This window comes from Cryptomeria japonica, chromosome 2 (assembly GCF_030272615.1).
Source record: "Cryptomeria japonica chromosome 2, Sugi_1.0, whole genome shotgun sequence".
NCBI classification, from domain to species: Eukaryota; Viridiplantae; Streptophyta; class Pinopsida; order Cupressales; family Cupressaceae; genus Cryptomeria; species Cryptomeria japonica.
Window position 1 is genome coordinate 551,745,406 of NC_081406.1, and position 23,175 is coordinate 551,768,580.

A 23,175-nucleotide genomic window follows, 5' to 3' on the forward strand; every position below is an offset into this window, starting at 1 on the left:
TATTTTGATATTTTGTGTTGATTCTGTATCAGATCCATCTTCTACTTGCTGGATTTGTTCATAGACTGTGCTTCTTCGGGGAGGAATAACGATATTTGAAGATGTCTTGATTTGTTCTTGAGATATTGGTGTTTGAATATGAGCTACTGCTGTAGATAGGGCCTTCTTATGACTTAGAAGTTTTTCTTGATGTAACTTCTGATCTTGACGTTCCCGTGCCTTCCGGGTTGTTTCTGTTGATTCAAAAAGTGCTTCTTGCCAGGATTCTTCTTTGTACTTCTTCTTTTCCTTCCATTGAGGTTTTATAGGTAGGTGAGGCGGTCGCTTCAATAGGAACGTGAGTTTAGAACCCAATCCTGCTTTGTTTCTACTAGGTTGTGAAGGAAGATTTATAGGTTCAGTGACTCCTTTTTTGCATTTGCCAATGGGTCCTTTACCGTCATATCCCATTTGCTTCATGATTAAGTAGCCTTTTCCATACATGTGTGTTGGTAGAACAATGTCCAGAGCAGCTGCTCTATGATTTTCCTCTTCATCTTTGTATAACCAGCTAAGAATATCTTTGTCTTCTGATTCATGTGCTAGAGTACCCAATTGGATGAAGGTACCATCAAATTTAGTGATGGGCTTAGTAGCCAGCTGTGTTGATGTAGTAGGCAAACCATGCGATCTAGGTGAGGTTGGCAATTTTGCCAAACATAAAGGCTCCAAAGAGTATTCTCCCATGCCTTGGTCTTTGATTTGCATTTTTTGTTTGAAGTCTCCCCATAAGGAGTTGGATTTTGCTGTATATGGATCTGATGTTGAAGATTGCTGCTTTTCTCTATTATGAGGAACCAAACTGTCCTGTGCTGCCCCCATTGCATTGCAATGTTGAAATGGATTATGATCAGCAGATATGGAGATTTCTTGTCCATCATAAGGAAACTTGACACACTGGTGATATGTAGAAGGGACTGCTTGCATTTCATGTATCCAGGGTCGTCCTAACAAAATATTGTAGGTTAGATCAATATCTAAGACTTGACAAATAGTATCTTTTTGTACTGGGCTTACTTGAATAGGTAATATTACTGTGCCTTTAGAGGACCTTTCCTCATCATCATATGCTTTTATGGTAATCTTTTTGCAAGGATCAATAGATTCTTCTGAGAAGCCTAATGCACGGATAAGCTTTAAAGTACAGATATTAAGGCTGGCTCCTCCATCTATTAGGACTCTCTTGACTCGGTGTTTGCAAACAATGACTTCAATATGGAGAGGGGTATTATGCGGATGACTCAATGAGGTATTGTCGTGCTCTGTGAAGGTGAGGTTATGAGATCCTGTTATATGGGCAACCATGGCTTGAAATCTGTCTGTATCCAGATTTTGAGGTACATTTGTTTCCAATAATGCTTGCTCTAATATGTCTTTGTGCTTGGGTGATAGTTTAAATAATTCCAGGATAGATATCTGGGCTGGAGTCTTGCGTAGTTGGTTAACCAAGTCATATTGGATTTTAGGTGTGTTAGTTGCAAGTGCAGTATGTCCCTTCAAGACGTATTTCTGAGTGCGGGTTGTTACATTGACAGATTCATGATCATGCTGATCTCGGATGGTGATGACATTTACTTGATGATCTTCAGCTGATATATGATTGATAGTGTTATCGTAAATGTGATTAATACGAGCTCCGCGTGTATCATTTGAAGTTGATGCTCCATCTTTGTTATAATTTGGGAGAGGATTTTTGAAGGCTTCGTGATCATTATTTGTTTTGAGACCATCGACCGTTAAGTCACCTCGATCAATCATGTCCTGGATTATGTGTTTCAATCTCATGCACTCGTTTGTTCTATGACCCTTGTTGCGATGGAAATCACAATAGTGTGAATCATTCCACCAAGGTGGTTTGACTGGGGGTTCATAATTGTTGAGTGGTGGTAAAGAAAGAACCTTGTTTGCCAAAAGTTCTCTGAATGCGGATTCTAGTGATTGTCTCAGTGGTGTGAAGATACGCTTTTGGAAATTGTTCGTGTTGTTGCGTGGATTGTTGTTAGGTCCTGGATTCATGTTTTTGTCTCGACTATCGTTGGTGTTGTTTGTGTTGATTTGCCCTTGATCAGTGTTTTGCGCATACGTATTAGCACTGGGAGTAGCATTTTTAGCATTTTTCGTGTTCTGAGGATTTCCAGATAATGCAAGCACTGGTTGTTTCGATTTAGGATCATGTGGTTCGTTGTTGCCTTCGTTTTTGTTTCGAGTCCAAAATCTAGATTTGTCAAAGTTGGTGTTGTTTTGGTTATTGTAGTTTGATGAATTTGTTCCTTCCTTGTAGAATTTGAGTGTTCCCTTTTTGACACATGCTTCCTCTACTTGAATGCCATTTTCAATCAATTTGGCAAAGGATGGTATGCATTGAAGTTTGAGTCTGTAACTCATCTCGCCATTCAAGTTATCAATGAAGATTTCCATTTTCTCCTTTTCAGGAATATCGCGAGGATATCTGGATACCATGCGTCGCCAACGCTGAAGGAATAACATGAATGTTTCATTGTTCTTTTGTTTGGTGTTGCAAACATCTAGCATGGTTATGGCATGTTGGATGTTGTAAGAATAGTGGGTGATGAATTTGTTAACCAATTCGTCAAATGATCTGACAGGTGGTGTAATCTTGGATAACCATTCCATTGTTTGTCCACCCAGGCTTCTTGGGAACAACCTCATTAGATAAGTGTCATTATGAGCAAATTCAAGACTCATGGTGCAAAATTCTCGAACATGATCGCAAGGATCACTTTTCCCATCATATTTATCAAATTTGGGAACGTCTGAGTTTGGAGGAAAAGGTACCATGTTTAATCTTCTGTCAAATGGATAAGGACAGATTTCGTTTATAGAATACCGCACTGTTGTCCCTTGTTGCATATCTTGTATTTGTCTTTGCAGCATTTGCATTTGTTGAGTAAGAGCAACCAAGGGCGCATTATCTTGTCGAGGGAAGAGTTCTTCCCTTGTAGTTGTTCTTAACTGAAAAGGTGTAGTAAATGGTATGTGTTGTTCTGGAGTTTCAAGTTCAGGTATTCGCATTTCTGGTATACGTTGCTCTGGAATGTGTTGTTCAAAGTTATGTTGTTCAGGTATGTGAGTTTCTTCTTCTCGGTTTTGTTCTTGAGATGTATATTGCCGAAATCCGGTTTGAAAAAGATTTGGGTTGAAATCTTCAGGAAGTTTAACACCCTTGCTTGTGAGCATCAACAGATATTTTTCCTTGTCATTTTCCATGAGCTTTTCGACAAGTTTTTGGAAGGAAGGATTTTCTTGACATTCCCGAAGTGCGTCAGTAATTTCAGGTTCTTCTACGGGTGGAACTTCAAAAGGATTTGATAATCTGCGATTCATACTTGATTTTGCGAGTGCCTCGCTTTGTTTATCTCGTTGAGAGCGAGTGACAGACATTTTAGTAGAAGCTTTCAGTGATGAAAGGAACAAAAGCCTCTTCAATGTGTCGTTCGGGCGTTGGTGGTTCTGGTCGAGATGTGTTATATGTGATGCACTCGTCGGGCAAGAATGCTGGATTGATTTTCCCACCTCGGTTTATCTTTTGATTAAAAGCAGACTTTTGACAGTATGCTCTTGTTTTCAGGGGTTCCTTGTCAAATTCGCTAGATTTGTTTTGGATATAACGTTTGACGTGATGAAGAAATACCCGATGAGATTTGAAGAGTTGACGATTGATATATAAAAACTTATTTCGCTTGATGAATTTGGAAAAGCTAGGTTGTTGTTTCTTCAACGTGATGTTACGATAGAGGTTCTTTCTTCTCAGAATAAGGGGATTAGTCATGCAAGAGTGATCAATGATTTCCTTTGATTGGTTTGGATTCAGTTGATTCTTGTTTTGGAAATTTCAAATCTTACTTTATCAGAGTGAAGGCTGCCCCTTCACGATAAAGTGTGTCAAATGATATGGATAAAAGCTTCCCGATCTGGAAACTAGTATTTGACGATTTGAGAATTTTTAGACAAGTGTTGTGTGAGATAAAAATCCGTAAGATGTTTAAAGGATTTGATTGAGACTGATGATGAAAATTTTCCGGATTATGATAAGAGAGACGTCCTCTATTGTGCGATTCGTTTCAGATTCTGACAACTTTGTTTGACACAAATTTAACTTGAGAAAAGTTTTCAATGGTTTGTTTTTGTCACTCTGTTTTGAAAAAAAAAGATGAATTTTTGATGAAAAAGTCTTTTAAAATGTTTTTGAAATTTTAAAAAATTCTCAGTTTCAACTCTCTGTTTTTCGGCTTTTGATCACGCGCTAAAACAGAGATTAGATGCGCTACTTAATTGCTTTTATGCGCTAAAGGAATGAGCACACGCGCTAATCTGCCCCAAGATACGCGCTAAAATTTGAATTTTGGAAAATTTTTGTTGACTGGTGAAAAATCTACGTGCTAGACTGGGCTTCCACTGCGCTAACTGTTGGAGAAGATGCGCTGGATTATGATTTCTACGCGCTAAGTTGTTTCTTTCACGCGCTAAAGTTAGGTCTGTTGAAAGTTGTTGTTGAATTTTTTGAAAAAGTTACGCGCTACACTGGGCTTTCTACGTGCTAACTGTTTTGTTGTATGCGCTAATGTATGTATGCTACGCGCTAGGATGTGGCGGCCATGCGCTAAAATAGGACTGTTTGAAAATTGTTGTTTGAAATTTTTTGAAAAATGACGCGCTACACTGGGTTTGCTACGCTCTAACTGTTTTGTTTTATGCGCTAATCTTTGATTCCTACGTGCTAAGAGGTTGCTGAGACGCGCTAGACTGTTATGTGGATGCGCTAAAGGATTGTATACTGATTTACCTTAGGATTGAAACGCTACTGTTTTAACTGCACGCGCTAATTTGATGTTTGGATGCGCTAATAGAAGTGTTCCACGCGCTAAGATGTTGCTCTTATGCGCTAGACTGCCCTGATTTTTCTGTTTAGGAGTTTGTTTTGTGGATTTTGAATTTTGTTGAAAAATTTTCAAGTGTGATGGATGATTTTCTGAAATAACAAATGTAAGCACGGCACACAAAGTACAATCATTTTGCTTAATCTAACAGAAAGTGTATATTCTTGCGAGGATGTGTTCAAATCCCCAATGTTTTAACAAGTTTGGATACAAGTAAGACACTTCAGAAAGACTCTTTATTCAAGGGTCATTAATAACATCATAGCCCACTAGTCTCGATACTCCGTCAGCTCAAACAGCCGTGTCACCCCCTAGGGGGCGCCCTTTTTTTTGCCTTTTGCCAGAAGTTAACCCAAAGTGAATTGCTTCACAATTGAGTAGTTATCTTGGGAGATATATGGTGAGTAATCTTGGGGGCGGATTCTTCCCCACCATTGCACTATGATGTTACAATATTTGGTTACTGACTCGGTTCAAAGTTTCTAATTCTATGGTTCGTAATCAGGCTTCCCGTTCAGCCGTCAGTGATAAACTCCCTCAGGAGGCTTCCCAACCTTTAGAACAAAGGCTTTACATATCTTGAGGATACTGGGGGAAGGCTAATCACTGCGCGCAACCATTGAAAAGGACTTTCGTCACTTTCCACATTTGATTATAGTGGGTTGGAATTCTTGGCGTCAAAGTCGTTCCCCACTTAGGTCGTTCCCTTCACACCGACCATAAACGACTTTAAGAGTTGATTGCAACTCCTTGGGAAGGCAGACCTGCTAAAGGATGTATATACTTTGAAATAACTGAAAGCAGTAAGAGTGGTCTGGATTTTTGATCACCCAGTTAAGGGGAGAGCATATTCCTACCACTTTCGAGACAGAGCAATCAATTGTTCTTTTTAAACCTTCAATTCAGTGATTTGCTAACCTATGTAGAGATGATGCTCCACAAAAACATGATGTTCTTTTTAATCTTAAAGAAAGATTTGCTGATCTAGAAAAATGGAAATGGTCAACAAAGCAAATTTTTCATTTTGGAGGTCAACAAAAGAAATCATTTTTTTTTTTGTTGTTTGTAAAAATAAAATTCCTCGCTCTACCTGCAAGAAACCGTTAGAATCCTGCAAACAAACAAAGAGATAAAATGTCAGGTGATTCTGGAGGACTTCTACAAGTCTAAAATTTTAATTCGGTTATAATGATTTTTTTTTTTTTTTTGTTTTTGATGCGCTACAGAACAAACTGTACGCGCTACAATATATGTGCGATGCGCTAAACTTTATGATAGAAGCGCTACTCTGTTTTCTGGATGTGCTACTCTGGGTGTTGGAAGCGCTACTCTGTGTTATCTGATGTGCTAATGTTTGAGTTCAAAGCGCTAGATTATGTATTACAAGCGCTAAAATGGGGTTCGGATGCGCTAATCTGTCAGGTCGATGCGCTACTCTGTGTTTTGCCCGCGTCGAGACCTATAGGAAAAATTTGTTAGACAAACTCATGCGCTAAGAAAAGGACCTTACGCGCTAAAACAGAGAGCCCACGCGCTAAACAATAGGCTAGAAGCGCTAGACTGTTAGGCGGATGCGCTAATCTGTGTTTTGCCCACGTCAAGACCTACAGGAAAAATTTGTTAGACAAACTCATGCGCTAAGAAAAGGACCTCACGCGCTAAAACAAAGAGCCCACGCGCTAAACAACAGGCTAGAAGCGCTAGACTGTTAGGCGGATGCGCTGCTCTGGGTGTTGGAAGCGCTACTCTGTGTTTGTCTTTTTTTTCTGCGAACAGTTCTGCAAGGAAATTTTAAATCTGATGCGCTAATGTTTGAGTTCAAAGCGCTGGATTATGTATTACAAGCGCTAAAATGGGGTTCAGATGCGCTAATCTGTCAGGTCGATGCGCTACTTTGTGTTTTGCCCACGTCGAGACCTATAGGAAAAATTTGTTAGACAAACTCATGCGCTAAGAAAAGGACCTCACGCACTAAAACAGAGAGCCCACGCGCTAAATAGTAGGCTAGAAGCGCTAGACTGTTAGGCGGATGCGCTAGGTTATCCCTCCGCGCTAAATCCCCTTCCCTAAGCGCTACCCTTGTAGCCCTATGCGCTAGGTTATCCCTACGCGCTAAATCCCCTTCCCTAAGTGCTACCCTTGTAGCCCTATGCGCTAGGTTATCCCTACGTGCTAAATCCCCTTCCCTAAGCGCTACCATTTTAGTCCTATGTGCTAGGTTATCCCTACGCGCTAAATCCCCTTCCCTATGCGAACCCCGGCGGCTCCTATGCGCTAGGTTAGTCCTACGCGCTAACCTGTGGATGCGACGCGTTAACCTAAAAATCCTATGCGCTAACCAACATTTTCGGACGCGACCCCTAAATTTTAAGTTGATGTGCTACTCTACACTGCGTATGCGCTATAACAGACCATAAATGCGCTAAAACGAAATATCCAAACTTTGAAAATCAAAAAACGCTTAAAAATGACAAAATGAAAAATTCAAAAGGGGTCAAAAACGTTGACTTACTGGTGGTCCACGCGCTACAAGCCTCCGGTACCTCCGAACGCGCTCAAAACGGTGTCTGTGATAGGGAATTGACATTTTCTCTCCAGAGCAAATTCTCTTTCTTCACAATCAACAAAGCACAAATGAACCTAATTTGACCCCTTTTCCCCTTTTATAAGAGGAAAATGAAATTAGGGTTAGCCAGCTGGACCTGTAATATGGTTGCGGTCTTCCCTATACCAAAACCGATATAACTTATCGGGAGATGAATCAATCTACACACCTTTTACAGGCACGACATCCTACACATCATACGCACTTTATCACATTAAATCAAAAATTTTCAAAATTGATTCATCTCCCGAGGGGGCATCACACATCAAATCTGGGGCACAACTTGCAAATAAAAGAGCGACACAAATTGCATTTGATCATAAATCATGATAAGGCATCATTTTCTTTGAAATAACATGTGCACACACGTCACTTCAAAGAGGAGCAAAATGTAGACGTATAAAAATGACCATATTTCTAAATAAATATTTTATGTTCATTTTTCTATTTGATTAAATTCAATTTAATTAAATTATCCACATTCCTCTATTTAATTAAATAAGTTACTCAATTTATTTAAATTAAATTCACTATACCCATTTAATGAATAAATCATTTTATTCAATTAAATCCCATATCCACTTTTAATTAAATTCAAATTTAATTAAATAGTTATCCTAAATTGAATAAATCATATTTATTTAATTTCTCCAAATTGCAACCAAATTGAATGAAAATCATTTAATTCAATTAAATCCTATTATCCCTCCATCCACTTGCAAAATCCCAAACCCCTTCCTAATCCCTTCTAGAATCTTCTAATCACTTCTAATTAACCTAACCCTCCTCTAAATTTTGTCACATCCCTAAGCAAAGGGAAGTCACTTCTCAAAAACCTTAAAGTCTTTGATAACCATTGAAGGTTTTCAACCTTCAACCACTAAAACCCTTAAAGTCTTTGAAAACCATTAAAGGCTTCCAACCTTCAACCACTTAATCCCTGAAGTCTCCAATAACCATTAATGGTTAATTCAAACCTTCCCACATGGTTAAAACATTTGTTTTGACTCAACCTCTATCCAACCCAAGGGTCTCATCAGGCCATTAATGCTTTGACCATGATTATCTCTTAATCATTTGCACAAAGGTTTATCCTTGGATTAACTCTTAATCCATTGGGTAAGCCTAACTTAGACTTGACCCTTAGCCTTTAGATAACCATGAGGTCTTCTCAGGCCTTTAATGCCTCCAACCTCTTTTCTCAACCCAATCCTATGTTGACACTTGTCACCATTTCATTGGTACAAATTGTGCACATGGATCCCCAACTTTCAAACCTAGCCCTTGATTAAACCTTTCAATCTTGACCATCCATTGCCCTGTTTGTGCTATAAATAGAGCCCTCATTCCTCCATTCTTAACAATCATCTTTCAAATTTGAAGCATTATACTTATGCTCAAATACTTTCAAGTTTTCATATCATCTTTATGCTCTTCATTTAGTCTCTTTTAGATCATAAATTAGACTAATATGCATGCTTAGATTACTTTCTTTATCATTTTAATTCAATTATAGATTAAATATATCATGTTAGGATAGTATTCATACTAATCTTGTCATCTTATCATTTAGTTTATTGCATTTTAGCATCATACATAGCTTACAACACATCTCATACTAAAATCAATCAAAAGCATCTCTCGTTCTCATATTTGCCATCCCTAAACCATTTTGTTCAGTGATCTGAGAGCAAAAACGTTGGTTTGAGGGACATTGTGAGATAGAGAACCATGGGACCCTCCTTGGGAAGCTGAGTAACACTACGTTACTCCATAGCTTGCATCAAGAAGTCTTGTGTGTGTGTGTGGACTAGTATTTTGAAATATTTTCACATATTAAGTTTTATTCGCCCACTTTTCCCGCATACACAAGGTATATAAGATGGATGTCAAATCTGCCTTTTCAAATGATAATCTTGAGGAAGAAGCCTACATTGAGCAACCTGGTGGATTTTTATTATCAGATGATGGAGACATGGTATGTAAACTGAAGAAAGCACTTTATGGATTAAAACAAGCCCTTGGAGCTTGGTATGCTAGATTAGATAAATATTTGTTGAAATTGGGATTTAATAAAGGTGTTGTTGACAGTAATCTATACTTTAAGATTGAGAATGATAACATCTTGATTGTTGAAATCTTTGTTGATGATATTATCTTTGGAGGAGATGATAACTTGAGCATGAAGTTTTCTGATGATATGCAAAAATAATTTGAGATGTCTATGATTGGTGAGATGAAATTCTTCTTTGGTTTGCAGATTTCACAGATTGGAAAAAGATATATTTATATCTCAAACTAAATATGTGAGGGAATTGCTAAAGAAGTTTTGGTTAGATGACTCTAAACTTGTTGGAACTCCTATGGTGACTAGTTGCAAATTGTCTAAGAATGATGAATCTCCGAAAGCTAATCAGAGTTTGTACAAATCTATGGTTGGTGGACTTCTATATCTTACTTAGACTAGGTCGGACATTATGCATGTTGTGTGCATGGCTGATAGATATCAAGCTGATCTGAAAGAGAGTCATGTCACCATTGTTAAGAGAATATTCAAATACTTGAAGGGAACTATGGATTATGGCTTGTGGTATCCGAGGAATAATGATTTCATGCTATGTGCTTGTCGTAATGTTGGCTGGGCTGGTGATGTTGATGACTGAAAGAGCACTATTGGTGGATCATTCTTTTTGGGTAAGAAACTGGTTTCATGGGCTAGTAAGAAACAAGATTCAGTATCCTTATCTACTATTGAAGCTAAGTACATTGTTGCTACTAGTAATCGCACTCAGGTAGTTTGGATGAAGAAAATGTTGAAGGATATCAAAGTTATCTATGATGAGCCTACAGTCATATACTGTGATAATTCAAGTGCTATTAACATGTCAAAGAATATGGGGCAACATTCAAAGACTAAACATGTGTTAATCAAATATCATTACTTGAAAGAACAAGTCAGTGAAGAGAAAATGAAGTTGGAGTATGTATCTACAAAGGAAAAAAATGTTGATATTTTCACTAAGCCTTTGCCTGCAGATATATTTGTCTAGCTGGCAATTGTTATATCAATGTGATTGGGCATTTCTCATTATTCACAGACGCTATCCTCTATTACCAGGCTTTGAACTCCGCAATTGGTATCCCTTCCTGTGATTTGGCGACATGCATTGAGATGTGCCATTCATGTTATGGTTTGCATTATTAATTGTCATAATTCTTTGTTTGAATCTATGATTGCCCATTGTTATCATAGGCCCGTGCATTGATCTCAAGCAACTGTGATCTGTATTGGCTGAATATTATCTCGAATCTGTTTTGTTTGATGAGTTTGCAGTCTACATCATTGGCCTAGCTTCTTGGCCCATGTGGCAGTTCGAACAAATAAACGACATCATTTTATTGGTAGATACTATTGTTTGCACAAATAAGGTTCCAATGATTCAAGTGTATGTTAGATAAAGAAAAATGACTTGAATATTTTTCTTTTGGCTTGTGTGGCTTCTGCAAATCATTTTTTTGATAACACATTGATCTATTGTTTGTGGGTCGATCTAGTATCGAGCTCTTGTGCATTGGATCAATGTCCTTGTGTACTTTAGTGGTGCATTTATATTGTTTAGAGCACTAAGGATGGAGACTTTTTTATTTTACAGAAACTGAGTAATAAATCTGATTATGGGGCCCATCGTCTAATAAGTGGAACATGATCCTCTGGATCCTCATCATCTCCACACATCCTATGGAAAAAGGTTAGAGTGGTGACCAATCTCATTTTCCTAATTCTTGTATGCATCACTAATTGGTTGGTCACGTATTTTAAAAAACTTTTCTAGTTTCCATTGTTTGCCCCACAAAAGTGTGTGTTATTCCATGAGATTTTGATGACAATTTTTGGTCTTCCTAGAGTGTCTTATAAATATTTTAGATCGAATTTAAGTTTTTTTTAATATGTTTCATAATGATAGATTGCCATTTTTTAGGTATTATCATTTTATTGTCTCTAAGTGTCATTGCGTCAAGTTGTATTTGTAGGGTTTATTTTAATAAGTTGTCAATCTGTTAAACTGTAATAGTCAAGGTGCATTATCGGTTGAGCTCGACACCTTTGATTAAAAGAGTAGTCATGGATAAATTAAGTTTCATTGAGAAATTTGAAGGTAGAGACTGGCAGATACAAATGCAACTACACTTGATAGAAAAGGATCTTTGAGATGTTGTCAAACCAAACTCAGTCATACCAACTGATGCAAATGAACTTGCAAAGTGGAATGTCAAAAATCAGAAAGCTTTGGGAACTATAGGTCTCGACTTATCAAAAACATATTTACACCATGTGGATTTTGTGAAGTCAATAAAAGAGATTTAGGAGTCATTAAACAAGCTTTTTGGATCTGAAGCAGAAAGTGCCAAGACAATATTGAAGTAGAGATTGCATGGATTAAAGATGGAGAAAGGTACAAAAATGGCAGATCATATCAGTAAGTTTCACTCTCTTCTATATCGACTAGCTGGGATTAATGAGAAAGTAAATGATGATGATGCTAAAGCAATAATTCTGAATAATTTACCTAAACATATGTTTGGAATGGTGTTCACATTAAGCAAGCTAACTATTAGTCTTGAAGGAGCAATATCTACTCTACTTGATCATAATGAAGACTCTGAATCTAAGGAGGTCTTATTTATACGAAATAAAGCAAGAAAAGGAAAGTACAAATCTCAGACTCTTCCTTCAAAAAGAAAAATTAAATATTTCTATTGTAATGAAATGGGACATGTAATCTTGAATTGCAAGAAGAGGGCACAAGATCTATTAGATGATAAATTGGATCATCATGCTTCCTTAGCTGAAAAAACTGATTGGGAAAACCATGTGAAGGTTGAAGAGATATCATGTCCTAGTGATGAAGAATATGTGCTTTAGATATCTTCAAAAATTGGAGGTTGGAGGCACAGGAGGCTGTAGGAATTTTGGCGACCTCTCATTAGTCACCAACGACGAGGCCGCTTATCAACTTTGGTGGCACTTTATTTTCTAGTATGCAACATGATATGTTTGTTTTTCAGTGTTCCTGGTTGTGTAATAAGTGGAATTTCACATTGTGGGGGGGAATATAACCAATGTTTCATTCCCATTTGTAATATGCATGGTGATTTCTATGTAACTTCCTTTATGTGCAAGCATAGTGGTGAAAAGGCACTAGAGTAAGTTAGTTCATGGATCTTGAAAGGGTTTGTGGGAGGATCCACAAAACCACATGAAGTGAACAGATGAGTGGAGGTTCCTGTTCATGTCGAGGTTTGTGGTAAGCATGTTTAAAACCATGGGAGGAGAGAGCATTTCTTTTGGATCAAGGTCACGAGTCACATAGCTAGACATGCCACAAGGGTGAGCATACTGTAGAAGAGTGTGTGAATGTTTTTCTACCATGTAAACATTAAGGGGGGAATGTTAGGAAAATTAATGTTTACATTATATTTGCGGTGTTAGTAATTATGTAAATGTAGAAAGGTAATTACTATTGTAATAGTGATGTTGTTGATAAACAATTCACTAATATAGGTTTGGATGGTTAGAATAACAATATATCACAATAGTTAGCGGTTAATGTGTTATACCCATGAATGGTATTTCGGGATATTTGTTATAACACCTCTTGATTAATAGGAGGTTGTTTGGCTATGTAAGTGGCTATATATTAGACATGTATTGAGTGTTGAAAAATAGAGAGCACCATATTGTTTGAATTATTCTAGCTTCTTCTCATTTCTTACCATATAGTCTATTTTTTTTTTTATCTATTTTGAAGTATAGCCTTAAATATGACATCTTATGAGGTTTTAGATGCTTCCTTTAGGACCTTCTTCCATACTACTTTGAAACACCTATTATGATTTGTTCCTTTTATATTTACTTATTGATTTGATATAAGGTATTAAGGATTCAAATTTGAAAAACACATGTAGTTTCTTTTGGTCCATGGAGGGATTTGAGAATGAATAAATTTATAATCTACTTCGAGCTCCAAAACTGGATTAATCCATTATTTGATATGACCATTTTTTAACAATAAAGCATTTGAAGAGGAAATATTCATAATCTCTCTTGTCTCAAGTCTAGAAGCAAATTCAAGTTGCTTCATGATTTATTTTTCCTAACTATGCTTAAACATCAACCCTTGCATAAGTAGAAATCTCTTTACTTATTGTTACTTTTGAGACACATTTAAGAATTGTCTCAAACTCTTATGAGGCCTTCCAAAATCTCTTGTCCCTAGAATTGTAAGAGGATCTTGTGAAATAATACATGAAGAGGGATGTTGGTCAATAACTTTTTTGGATTGAGATGTAGAGCCTATTATTTAAGATATAATAATAAATTCTCATAAAACCAAAACCTCAATAAAGTTTTCAATTCTCATCATCCATATTTTGAAAGGTTAATGAAAAATCCTTTATCTCAAAATTTGTTTCATGGGTTCACACATCACCACTTAGCTTCCATCTATCTATTCAAATCTTCATGGGCTAACACACCACCATTTAACTAAAACCTAACGAATGCACATTTTAGAGCTCAATCTAATATAATCTTAGTCTCCAAATCTATTGTTGAATATGCATTTGATAATTTGGATCTCCTTTGCTACTTCATTAAAATATTCATCTTGAAATTAAAATATCCTATTTTCTTTCTAGTCTTTTCCTTCATTTTGTCAATGTTCCTTCCATATCTTCTTGACCCATGTTTATCTTTTTTCAAATTGAATGATTGTAGTAGTTTTTTAATCTTTTGTTTATTTTCATTGAAATGACTTAAACATTCTCTAGGCTAAAGTAATAAGACCAATCAAGGGTGTGTGTTCTCTTGTTTGGAGTTTACCCAACATTGATTGATTATCTTAGTTAATGTTTCACTAAATAAGTACTAATTATTTTAGACATCTATGTAATCATGGCGAATCTATAAAATGTAATTATTAAAATAAAATTATCATCACTTTACGTTTTATATATTCTTTCATCGTAGCTTTTTAGAATAGTCTATCTACTAATTCTATTAATTAGTTTATGTGAATTAATTTAAACTTTAGAATATAATATACTTTTAAAATATTTATCTTGTGTGACTAAGATAAACTTTTCCTTAAATTCTATATGATTATGTACATATCATTTGTACAATCTATAATTTAGTCAACATAATATTATAATATTTGAATCATTTGTACAATATCAATTATGAATTAACTTTAACAAACAAACAACTACACAAAAACTATCTTAATTAGATTTCATCAAAATACATTTATATCATGTACTATTTTAAAGCTTCATTTCCAAATTTACCTTTCTACAAAGAAGAATAAAATAAAGATATATGCTCTCAAATCTAGACCTACTCAATGAAGGAATTGTAATCTTGTTGATGACTAATGAAATATATCAATCTCATCATTAATTTCAGTTGACAAGACTTATGACACACCTAAGTGCATGATTACTCAACATATTTGGTCCCATATTTGCTTGGGAATGAAAAATTCTAATCTTAACTTCATATTTGCTTGGGAATGAAAAATTCTAATCTTAACTTCTTCTATGAAAGATGCTTATAGTATACAGGTGTACGCTTATGAAACATACTAACTTCTTCTATGAAAGATGCTTATAGTATACAGGTGTACGCTTATGAAACATACTAACTTCTTCTATGAAAGATGCTTTTAGTATACAGGTGTACGCTTATGCAACATACTTGGTCCCATACCCGATTGTAAATGAAAAGGAAAGTTCCCAGAACTAGATCATGAATCTTAGGCTTGTTTCCAATCCTCGTAAAACAGAGGAAAAAACCAGTTGTGGGGAGGTGCGGGAGGGAACTACTCTGCATCGTATATTTCACAAGATACAACATGCATGTACTTTTGCTTTCACTCCGTGACTTTCCTATGTCGTCTTTGATTTGTTTTCACGTTCACGTGGACGCAAACCGAGCTTCATTCACATGCAATGACACTGTACTGCCAACTCTGTTTCCCATCACCAAAAGACTAATATACAACCTCGGCTTTTTATCCCTACATACTTCAATCTGCACAGAACACCAACAAAAACTTTTCCCCAAAAAAAAAATACGAGTTTTAATACAAATCTGAGGTTGCTGTACAGAGAGTAGAAAAAAGTGTGGTAGCATCCGGTCTTGTAGCCTCGAGCATCGCATGTTTGTTCGGTAAGCACGTTCATCATTTTCTATTTTTTGTTTTCTTTATACTCCTTTAACTTTTTTCTGTCATTCAGCCTGCACGTTACAATCACAAATGACGTTTTTTGTCCCAAGACCTATTCTCTGTTAGTATCTCAGTCCAATGCAGTTTTATGTGCATCCTTGACTTTTGACAGATACCCACTTTGATTATATGATTTTAGAACAGGATTTTTTAAAAATAGAACAACCCAACCGTTATTCAAATCCAACAAATCCCCCCTTGTCCTTATCTTCTTTGTTGCTTTGGAAGAACTACATTTATGCTTTCAACAATGGTTAGTTGTTTTATTTGAAAACAGACATGCTTTCACTAATGGTTGGTCGATTTTTTTGAAATTGGAGCTGTCAGGGCAACATTTGCAATTGAATAATGTTTTCATTAAATGCTATCTGACAATGGGGATGTGTTTTATGGTTTGGCACCTGGGAAATATCGTTTACAATGTCTGGTGTTTAATGCCGTTGCCGTTGCTGCAGTTTGTTGAAGAAAGGGGATTCGAAGTTTCGGCCTTAGGGATCAACCATGGTAGTCTGTATGTGCCAGAAGGTGGGTTGTTTCCGTTGGGATTTTCGTTAAGTAAAACGGGAAATTTTTGTATTTCAATTCATTACTATTCTCAGGGATATCTGAACTGGAGCCTATTTTGGTTTCCTTTGGTTAGTCAGAGAGGAAATATATGCAAGTTGATGATGGCAAGAAGGGACTGATGTTTTGCGTATTGCTGTTCACTGGGACTTCGTGTGTACAGACAAAAGTGTAGCTCCCTTGTTTGTGAACAATCAGCCCCGTGATCTGCAATTTCTATTGTCATTACCTAGAGAATTGCAGTGATTTGCTAAGCGTTGGAGAATTTTTATGGTTTATGTGGAGGATTTGTTTATTGCCATCTTATCTTGTTTTGGGAATTGCTCATCTTCCTCTCCTGCTAAATTGTTATGGCAATTGGTCCGTGTGTTCTGATATTTTCATCATTGCCATCCATTAGACAGCCAAAACAATGCTTTATTCCGAAAGTCTTCACTCCATTATTTTGTTTTACTCACTATAGACTGAAAGTCTGCAAGTCCATCCCCAAAAAGTGTCTTTAATTAGAATGCATCTATCATTGTATCCTCTGATTCTTTGCTTCATTTTCCAAATTTCACGAAGCCTCTAAAAGAATATGCGAAAAAATAAGGATTAAGAATCTGTGCTTCACCCTATTCCTTTTTAACGATTTTCAGTTGATTTGCTGAAATGTGTGCAGGAAACACAACTATATTGCTGTACGCATAAGGTTCCTGTATGTGGAGATTGCATCTGCTTTCCTGAACACAGTGCTTGTGAGGTGATCTCAGTTCATAATCTCAATTTTTTGGGTTTCTTACCGTGGAAAATAATATATAGAGATATTCAGTACTCGTTCTCTGTTACCATTTAGACCCAAATTTGAGATTTGATAAATATAACCTAAACTACATGCAGTCACCATTGAGTATCCTCTGTTCATTTCTGTAATACAATGCATAATTTAGGGGTGTGGGCTTGTTTCTGGCTTTCTCCCGGAGACATTCTTAAGATGTTATGTATTATTGTATATGGGTTGATAACAGGTGAGGACATATGCAGAGTGGATGGTTGATTCCAGTTGCAGTTTCGTACCAAAATGTAGCTTTTGCTTGCAGATACTGACTCATTCAAGTCGCTCTGTCACTCGGCTCGGCTGCTTACGTATGTTTTTCCTTGAACTTCACTAACGTTGATTTTACAGGAATGAGATTATTTATTAGCATAGGACAAGGCTAATCATGGAAGGATTGTGCTCAGATGTTTTGCATAATTCGTGCTTGCTTCTACTTTTGAAAGGATCCTCATCTCCAACTGGTTACACATGTCCTTCATGCAAATCACAAGTAAGCTTCTATGTCTGCTTGTGTCTTCTGCTGCTAATATACTAGCACCCAGTTTAGTTTGTTTCAGAGCAAATGATACAGAGCTCTGTTTTGGTTTGAATTCTTGCGAAGAAAAATGTGTTCTATTTAACTCAATGCATAAACCATTTTAGTTTCGATAAAGTGCATGTTGCTGTCTTCAGTCTTAGATCAATAAGCTAGAAATTTAGGAAGACATATTTGTCATTTGCACACTAAAGCATTATTTTTGGAAACTGTAATTAATAGTAAAGCCAAGTAAGTCAAGATTAATTTATAAAATATTATATTCTTGCATATTGCATGAAGATTTTGGATCTAAATTGGTAATAGCACTTCGGGTTTAGTTCAACTACTATTTTAATCCAGGCTCCCATTCAACAATAGAGTTCTTGCAAAGTGTTACATCTAGCACAGAGTATTGTCATTTTTCTGATAGTATGAAATTTTGTTTGTAGATATGGCCCACAAAGAAGCAGTTTGTTAGTTCTGGTTCTTCCCTTGCCAATCAGTTGGAGGAAATATTTGCAAAGGTATCGAGTCTATCGACTGCACACATCAGTCTCACAGATCTATTATCTCTGATCTGCAGATGCTTGATTTTATGTTTCTCAATTACATAATGTTGCTGAACCAAATCATTCAGATCCACATGTTTGAAATATATAAAATTAGATCTTTTAGAGATCATATTATCATCACACAGAGAAACTAGTGAAAATAAATGCATTGCAGTGGCATCTGAGATAATTGCATGTTTTTTATTAATCAAACACGATTCTTTTCTTGCAGAGCCATATTTTTATGTTGGACAAGAATTCTCTATTGCCATTAGCTTCTGAACTATTATCAAATTTCTCTGAGCAAGGATTCTCACAGCCACGTTCTGAGATTCGATCAACAGTTTTTAGTTTGTCATCACCTCTTGCTGAAATGTACAAAGATCCGAAGAGTCAAAAGGCACAGCAGAACTATATTCCTAAAGATCAAAATGTATTAGAGAGTGGGGAAACACTTAATTCACCAAGAAAGACGATAAATATTGAAACTCAAAAGTCTTGTTCACCTGAGATTGTGATTGCAGAGTCTGCTGGAAGTCCAAAGATTTCTGTAATTTGTTTCTACCCAATAAATTTTGGTGAATTCTTCATTTCATATGTAATCAACGCCCAGAGAACTTTGATTCAGGGATTTTACTTCTTAATTCCAAAAATAAAATATTTTGCTGTCTTATGCAGATGGTGTACTCTAGAAATTGTTCTTTTCGAGGCGAGAAAAAAAGTACCGACTGCCCTGTTGAGGACTGTGGAAAAGGCTTGATGCATATACCAAGTGGTTAGTCATCTTTTCTATTTATTTCGCAAATTCCATAACACTGATCACATATTACCATTTTTTACTATTTCAAAGTTTTAGCTGGATCATGCATTGCTCTAGATTCCTGTAAGTAGTAAAATGAAATTGATGAACATAAATGGTATTATCCATGGCCATCCAGGGAATAGAATATGCACTTGCATATTACAGTAAATCTATTTATACTTGACAAGTCTTGCAATTGTACATGTGATTAGTCTATGATGCGTACCTTTTAAATGATGGCAGATGCAAAAAGATTCCTAAAGTGGGAGCTACTACATATATTAAAAATAGATAATATGCGTAAACTTGACATTCTTTATTCCGTATACATCTCAACATGTTTGAACGTCATGGGTTTCAACTTTCAACCAAGGTGTATGGTTTTAAATCCCATATAGCCATTATACTTGTGCTCAACATGCACTAAAGATAAATGTGCCTGATATAGGTACTAGAGATCTCTAGGCTTATAGAAGAGCTTCCATTTATAGTCTTGCCAAACATTTGGGCTGAACCTAGGTCTCCATACAGTTGATTGTGGATATCTTTTTAATGATCGTGGAATATTCATAGATCTACAAGGGAAAATCTCAATTTTTTAATCTGCAATGATTAGTTTTGGAGGAAGTTTTGTACTTTTAAATCTGCTCCTCAGAGTGTGAGCAGTTGGTCTGGACTCTAAGCTACTCATCCTAAGAGTTTTGTGAGTTTTTGACAAAAATCATTTCAACTGGCAGAAATCTTCATCTATGGGACATATCTTTGGGTTTTCTTTATTGGTAAATTTGTCTTTTGTTCAGAAACTATTTACATATATTGAGATCCAGCTCATTGCTTGGATGTGTAGCTCCTATTTTTAAACTCATGGTTCAGATTATATATGTGTAGAACCGATTCATCATCACAAGTAAAGCTTAATGCAATCTCCTCTCTTAGGTAATATTTTTTTAGGTTGTTGCCTGAGCAACATAAGTTAGCTCTTCCCTATGAGTCATCCAAGTGTTTTCAAGATCAAATGTGTTAACCTTCCTAATATATTTGATATTCCATTTAATGGATTTTGTGGAAGGCAATTGAAGTTTGAAGTTTGAACAATAGAGTCTCCTCTAGAAGATTTACAGACCACCTAGAGCACCTTTTGACCTGAGCTAATCAGCAATATGAAAACAATTGGGAAAAAAAGCACAAGATAGAAGAGACAGAGGAATATAATGTTATGATCCAAAATGAAATCTGAAACTGAAACTTTACAGAAATTTAGACTGAAAACTTGAAAACAAAAGAAGGAATATGGTTTTAGGATTTCAGTATTGAAATGCTTTTTTTCCTAGAAGAGATCTACATTAAGGGATATCAAAGGAAACAGCAGAAATCTTACACAAACTAAATGTAACTTTAGTGTATTTCAAAGAACAATTGCAGATAATACATGCAATTAAGAAAACTTTCCAGAGAAGGTACAGTCACCAACTCCTGGGCACTGCATTTGGCACAGAAAGTTTCTAGCAGACTACTTGTAAAACAGAAATTTCCAAAATCTCTAAAACCTTAGTAACAGTGTATAAAAATTAAGCAACTCTTTTTTCCACGTTAATCTTCTAAATAATTCTTTAGCATTTGCTTTATTCTCCTAAAATAATATTTAGGCTTTTCTTGGCTTTATTTCTTGTATTCAGTGCTTTATTCTTTGAAAACAATCTTAACCTTTGCTTGCATTTCATTCTAATTTTTTTTAAACAGTCTTATGCTTTATTCTACACATATTTTTCTGTGGTAACGTAGATTCATAGAATGTAATGAATCTACAGATAGCCTATTATATCATGATTTCTAAGTAACTGGTTTTGATATGGATCTTGGTTTGTGTTCGTGGATCTGGCAATTTTTCTGGGTTGGGTTTGTCTGTACAAAAAATTAAGAGTAAAAATCATAAATAAATAAATAAATAAATATACATATACAGCTTGAAAGTAGGAACTAAGAGTATAATATTGCATACCATCATATAAACAACAAAACCACCATAAACTTGGATGTCATTTTAAACATAAATGATAAATATATTATAAAATATCCATTGTTCAAACTTGTTAAATATCAAAATAATAATATCAAGTTCAACAATTAGTTTTAATTGTCAAATGAATTTTTTAAACCATCAATATTATCATCATCATCGACATTAGATAATGTAGGAATATAATAAGAAGTAGAACCACAGGCAGCATCACCGTCACTTGTACTAAAAGTGTGCTCGCTTTCAGATTCTTCAAGTGCAATTTGTTGGGAAGTGGAAATCCAAGTCAATATGCTTTGGCTCTATATCCCACAATTTTGTGTTCCCTTCCTTGTAGCTATGTTTGTGCAAAAGGAGGTGCAAGTTGGAATGCAATCTATTGCACTTTACTACGTGGATGAAAAGTATGCGCTTCAAATCCTCTAAATGCAAATAAACTAGCAACTTATGAAGACAAATTAAATATACAGAGTTATGCATTATAAAAATAAAAAATTAAAAACACTATAAATGAAACTTCAAAGGTTGACAAATAAAAATTTATTAAACATACTTGCAATAAAACTTTAATTGTGATGCATTGTAGGTGTTGGAATTGGGGGCCATGGAAGTACCACCAATTGTGAGGATCCTTCTTGAACTTATCATGAAGGACCTCAATACTTTGACCATTTGACTGTACAAAATCAGTGAACTCACTCATAACTATATCTTGCAAATCAAGATCAGGGAAGAGTTTATGAAATGTTGCCTTGTACCCTCAATGATTCCAAAATCTCTATATGGGGCAATCTCGATTGACAATAGAAGGATTCTCAACACTATAGTATTTTGTACTCAATGCAAAGGCAAGATGTAGTGAGGTGGTCATTGTGTTCCATCTTTCTTCAATAATTGTGTGCACTTGTTTTGAAGAAACTTTTTTAGGGTCTTGCTCTTTCACATCTATGATGGTCTTCATCTTCTCAATTATTGAGTCAATGCTATCATATATCTCTCCCAAGCAAGGCTTTTCCATTTCAGTATAACAAATCATGTTCAAAATGGGCATTGTGAAACTAAGGAGATACTCCACATGATTCCACCAAGAGTCTTCAAGGACACCTATTTTAATATTTGTTGCCCTCTTAGTGTTGCTTTGCCTCCATATGAACCAAGTTTGGTTAATGACCATGCTAGAAAGTGCCTCTCAAACTTTCACAAGTTGTCTCAAGATGATTGTGTTATAGATGAAACGGGTCTCAACAATCTATTAAAAAAATAAATAATTAAAAACAAACTTTAAAGAATAATTATAATACATAATCAAATATGAATTAAGTAACTAAGTTTAAAATTCTATTTTTAAGTAAATAAAGTGAAATTAAATTATAAAATTTTATACTACACTCACCATCAATAGCTCCAATTTTGAAAATGATCTAAATATGCGTTAGTTGGTGATGAACATTTAGATCTCCTCAACCTCTAGATACAACTCTTTGGTCTAATCAATTTTATTCATAATATGTGCTAGCCTAAGATTGAGAGAGTGGGCCACACAAGGTATTTAAATGATGTTTGGATAGCGTGCCTTAACCAACAACGTAGCATCTCTACAATTCTTTGTGTCGTCCATTATGACTTGAACAACATTACAAGCTCCCACTTTCTCAATGGCTGCGATAAAAATATTAGCAATCTAAAACACAAGTTCTTCTTTAGGTCATCGCTTTGTTTTTAGGCTTCCTTTGTTTGGCAAGAATGACCCGGCCCCCATTTTTCCTTACAAAAGAAACATGCTCGTCCCTTATCTTCTTTCTTATAACTCTCATTTCTATGGGGATACTTAGAGTGTGTTTTGGATGGAAATTTTTTAGGCTTATCCTTGGAGGGGTTGGTCTCAAATTTCATGGCTTTTTGGATTGCTTCTCTAGATTTGGGGGATCTAAGGCACTAACTATACTTTTGATTGACTCTTTTAGTCCCACAACAAATAAATATGTGAGTCTTCTTTGGGAGATTTCTGGTACCGTCATAGCTAGCTTTTGGAATTCAATGACATAGTCTTCAATTGTTCCATGTTGCTTTAGTT

General features: G+C 35.8%; 1 protein-coding gene across 3 annotated transcripts in view; it reads left to right on the forward strand.

Annotated features, from left to right (window-relative positions):
- The first annotated feature begins 15,278 nt into the window (after nt 1–15,278).
- Nucleotides 15,279–23,175, forward strand: part of LOC131030361 (uncharacterized) — a 42,583-nt gene continuing 34,686 nt past the window's right edge. Inside the window, exons 1-8 of one of the 3 annotated variants that reach the window (XM_057961152.2) lie at nt 15,279–15,775; nt 16,289–16,358; nt 17,059–17,139; nt 17,405–17,522; nt 17,619–17,704; nt 18,181–18,255; nt 18,515–18,832; nt 18,961–19,057. In XM_057961152.2, coding sequence (XP_057817135.2) covers nt 16,335–16,358; nt 17,059–17,139; nt 17,405–17,522; nt 17,619–17,704; nt 18,181–18,255; nt 18,515–18,832; nt 18,961–19,057 — 799 coding nt within the window. In that variant the 5' untranslated portion in view covers nt 15,279–15,775; nt 16,289–16,334. Of the gene's footprint in view, nt 15,776–15,855; nt 16,087–16,288; nt 16,359–17,058; nt 17,140–17,404; nt 17,523–17,618; nt 17,705–18,180; nt 18,256–18,514; nt 18,833–18,960; nt 19,058–23,175 lie in introns of those variants that run through there. The other 2 variants (XM_057961153.2, XM_057961154.2) reach the window with 2 other exon arrangements.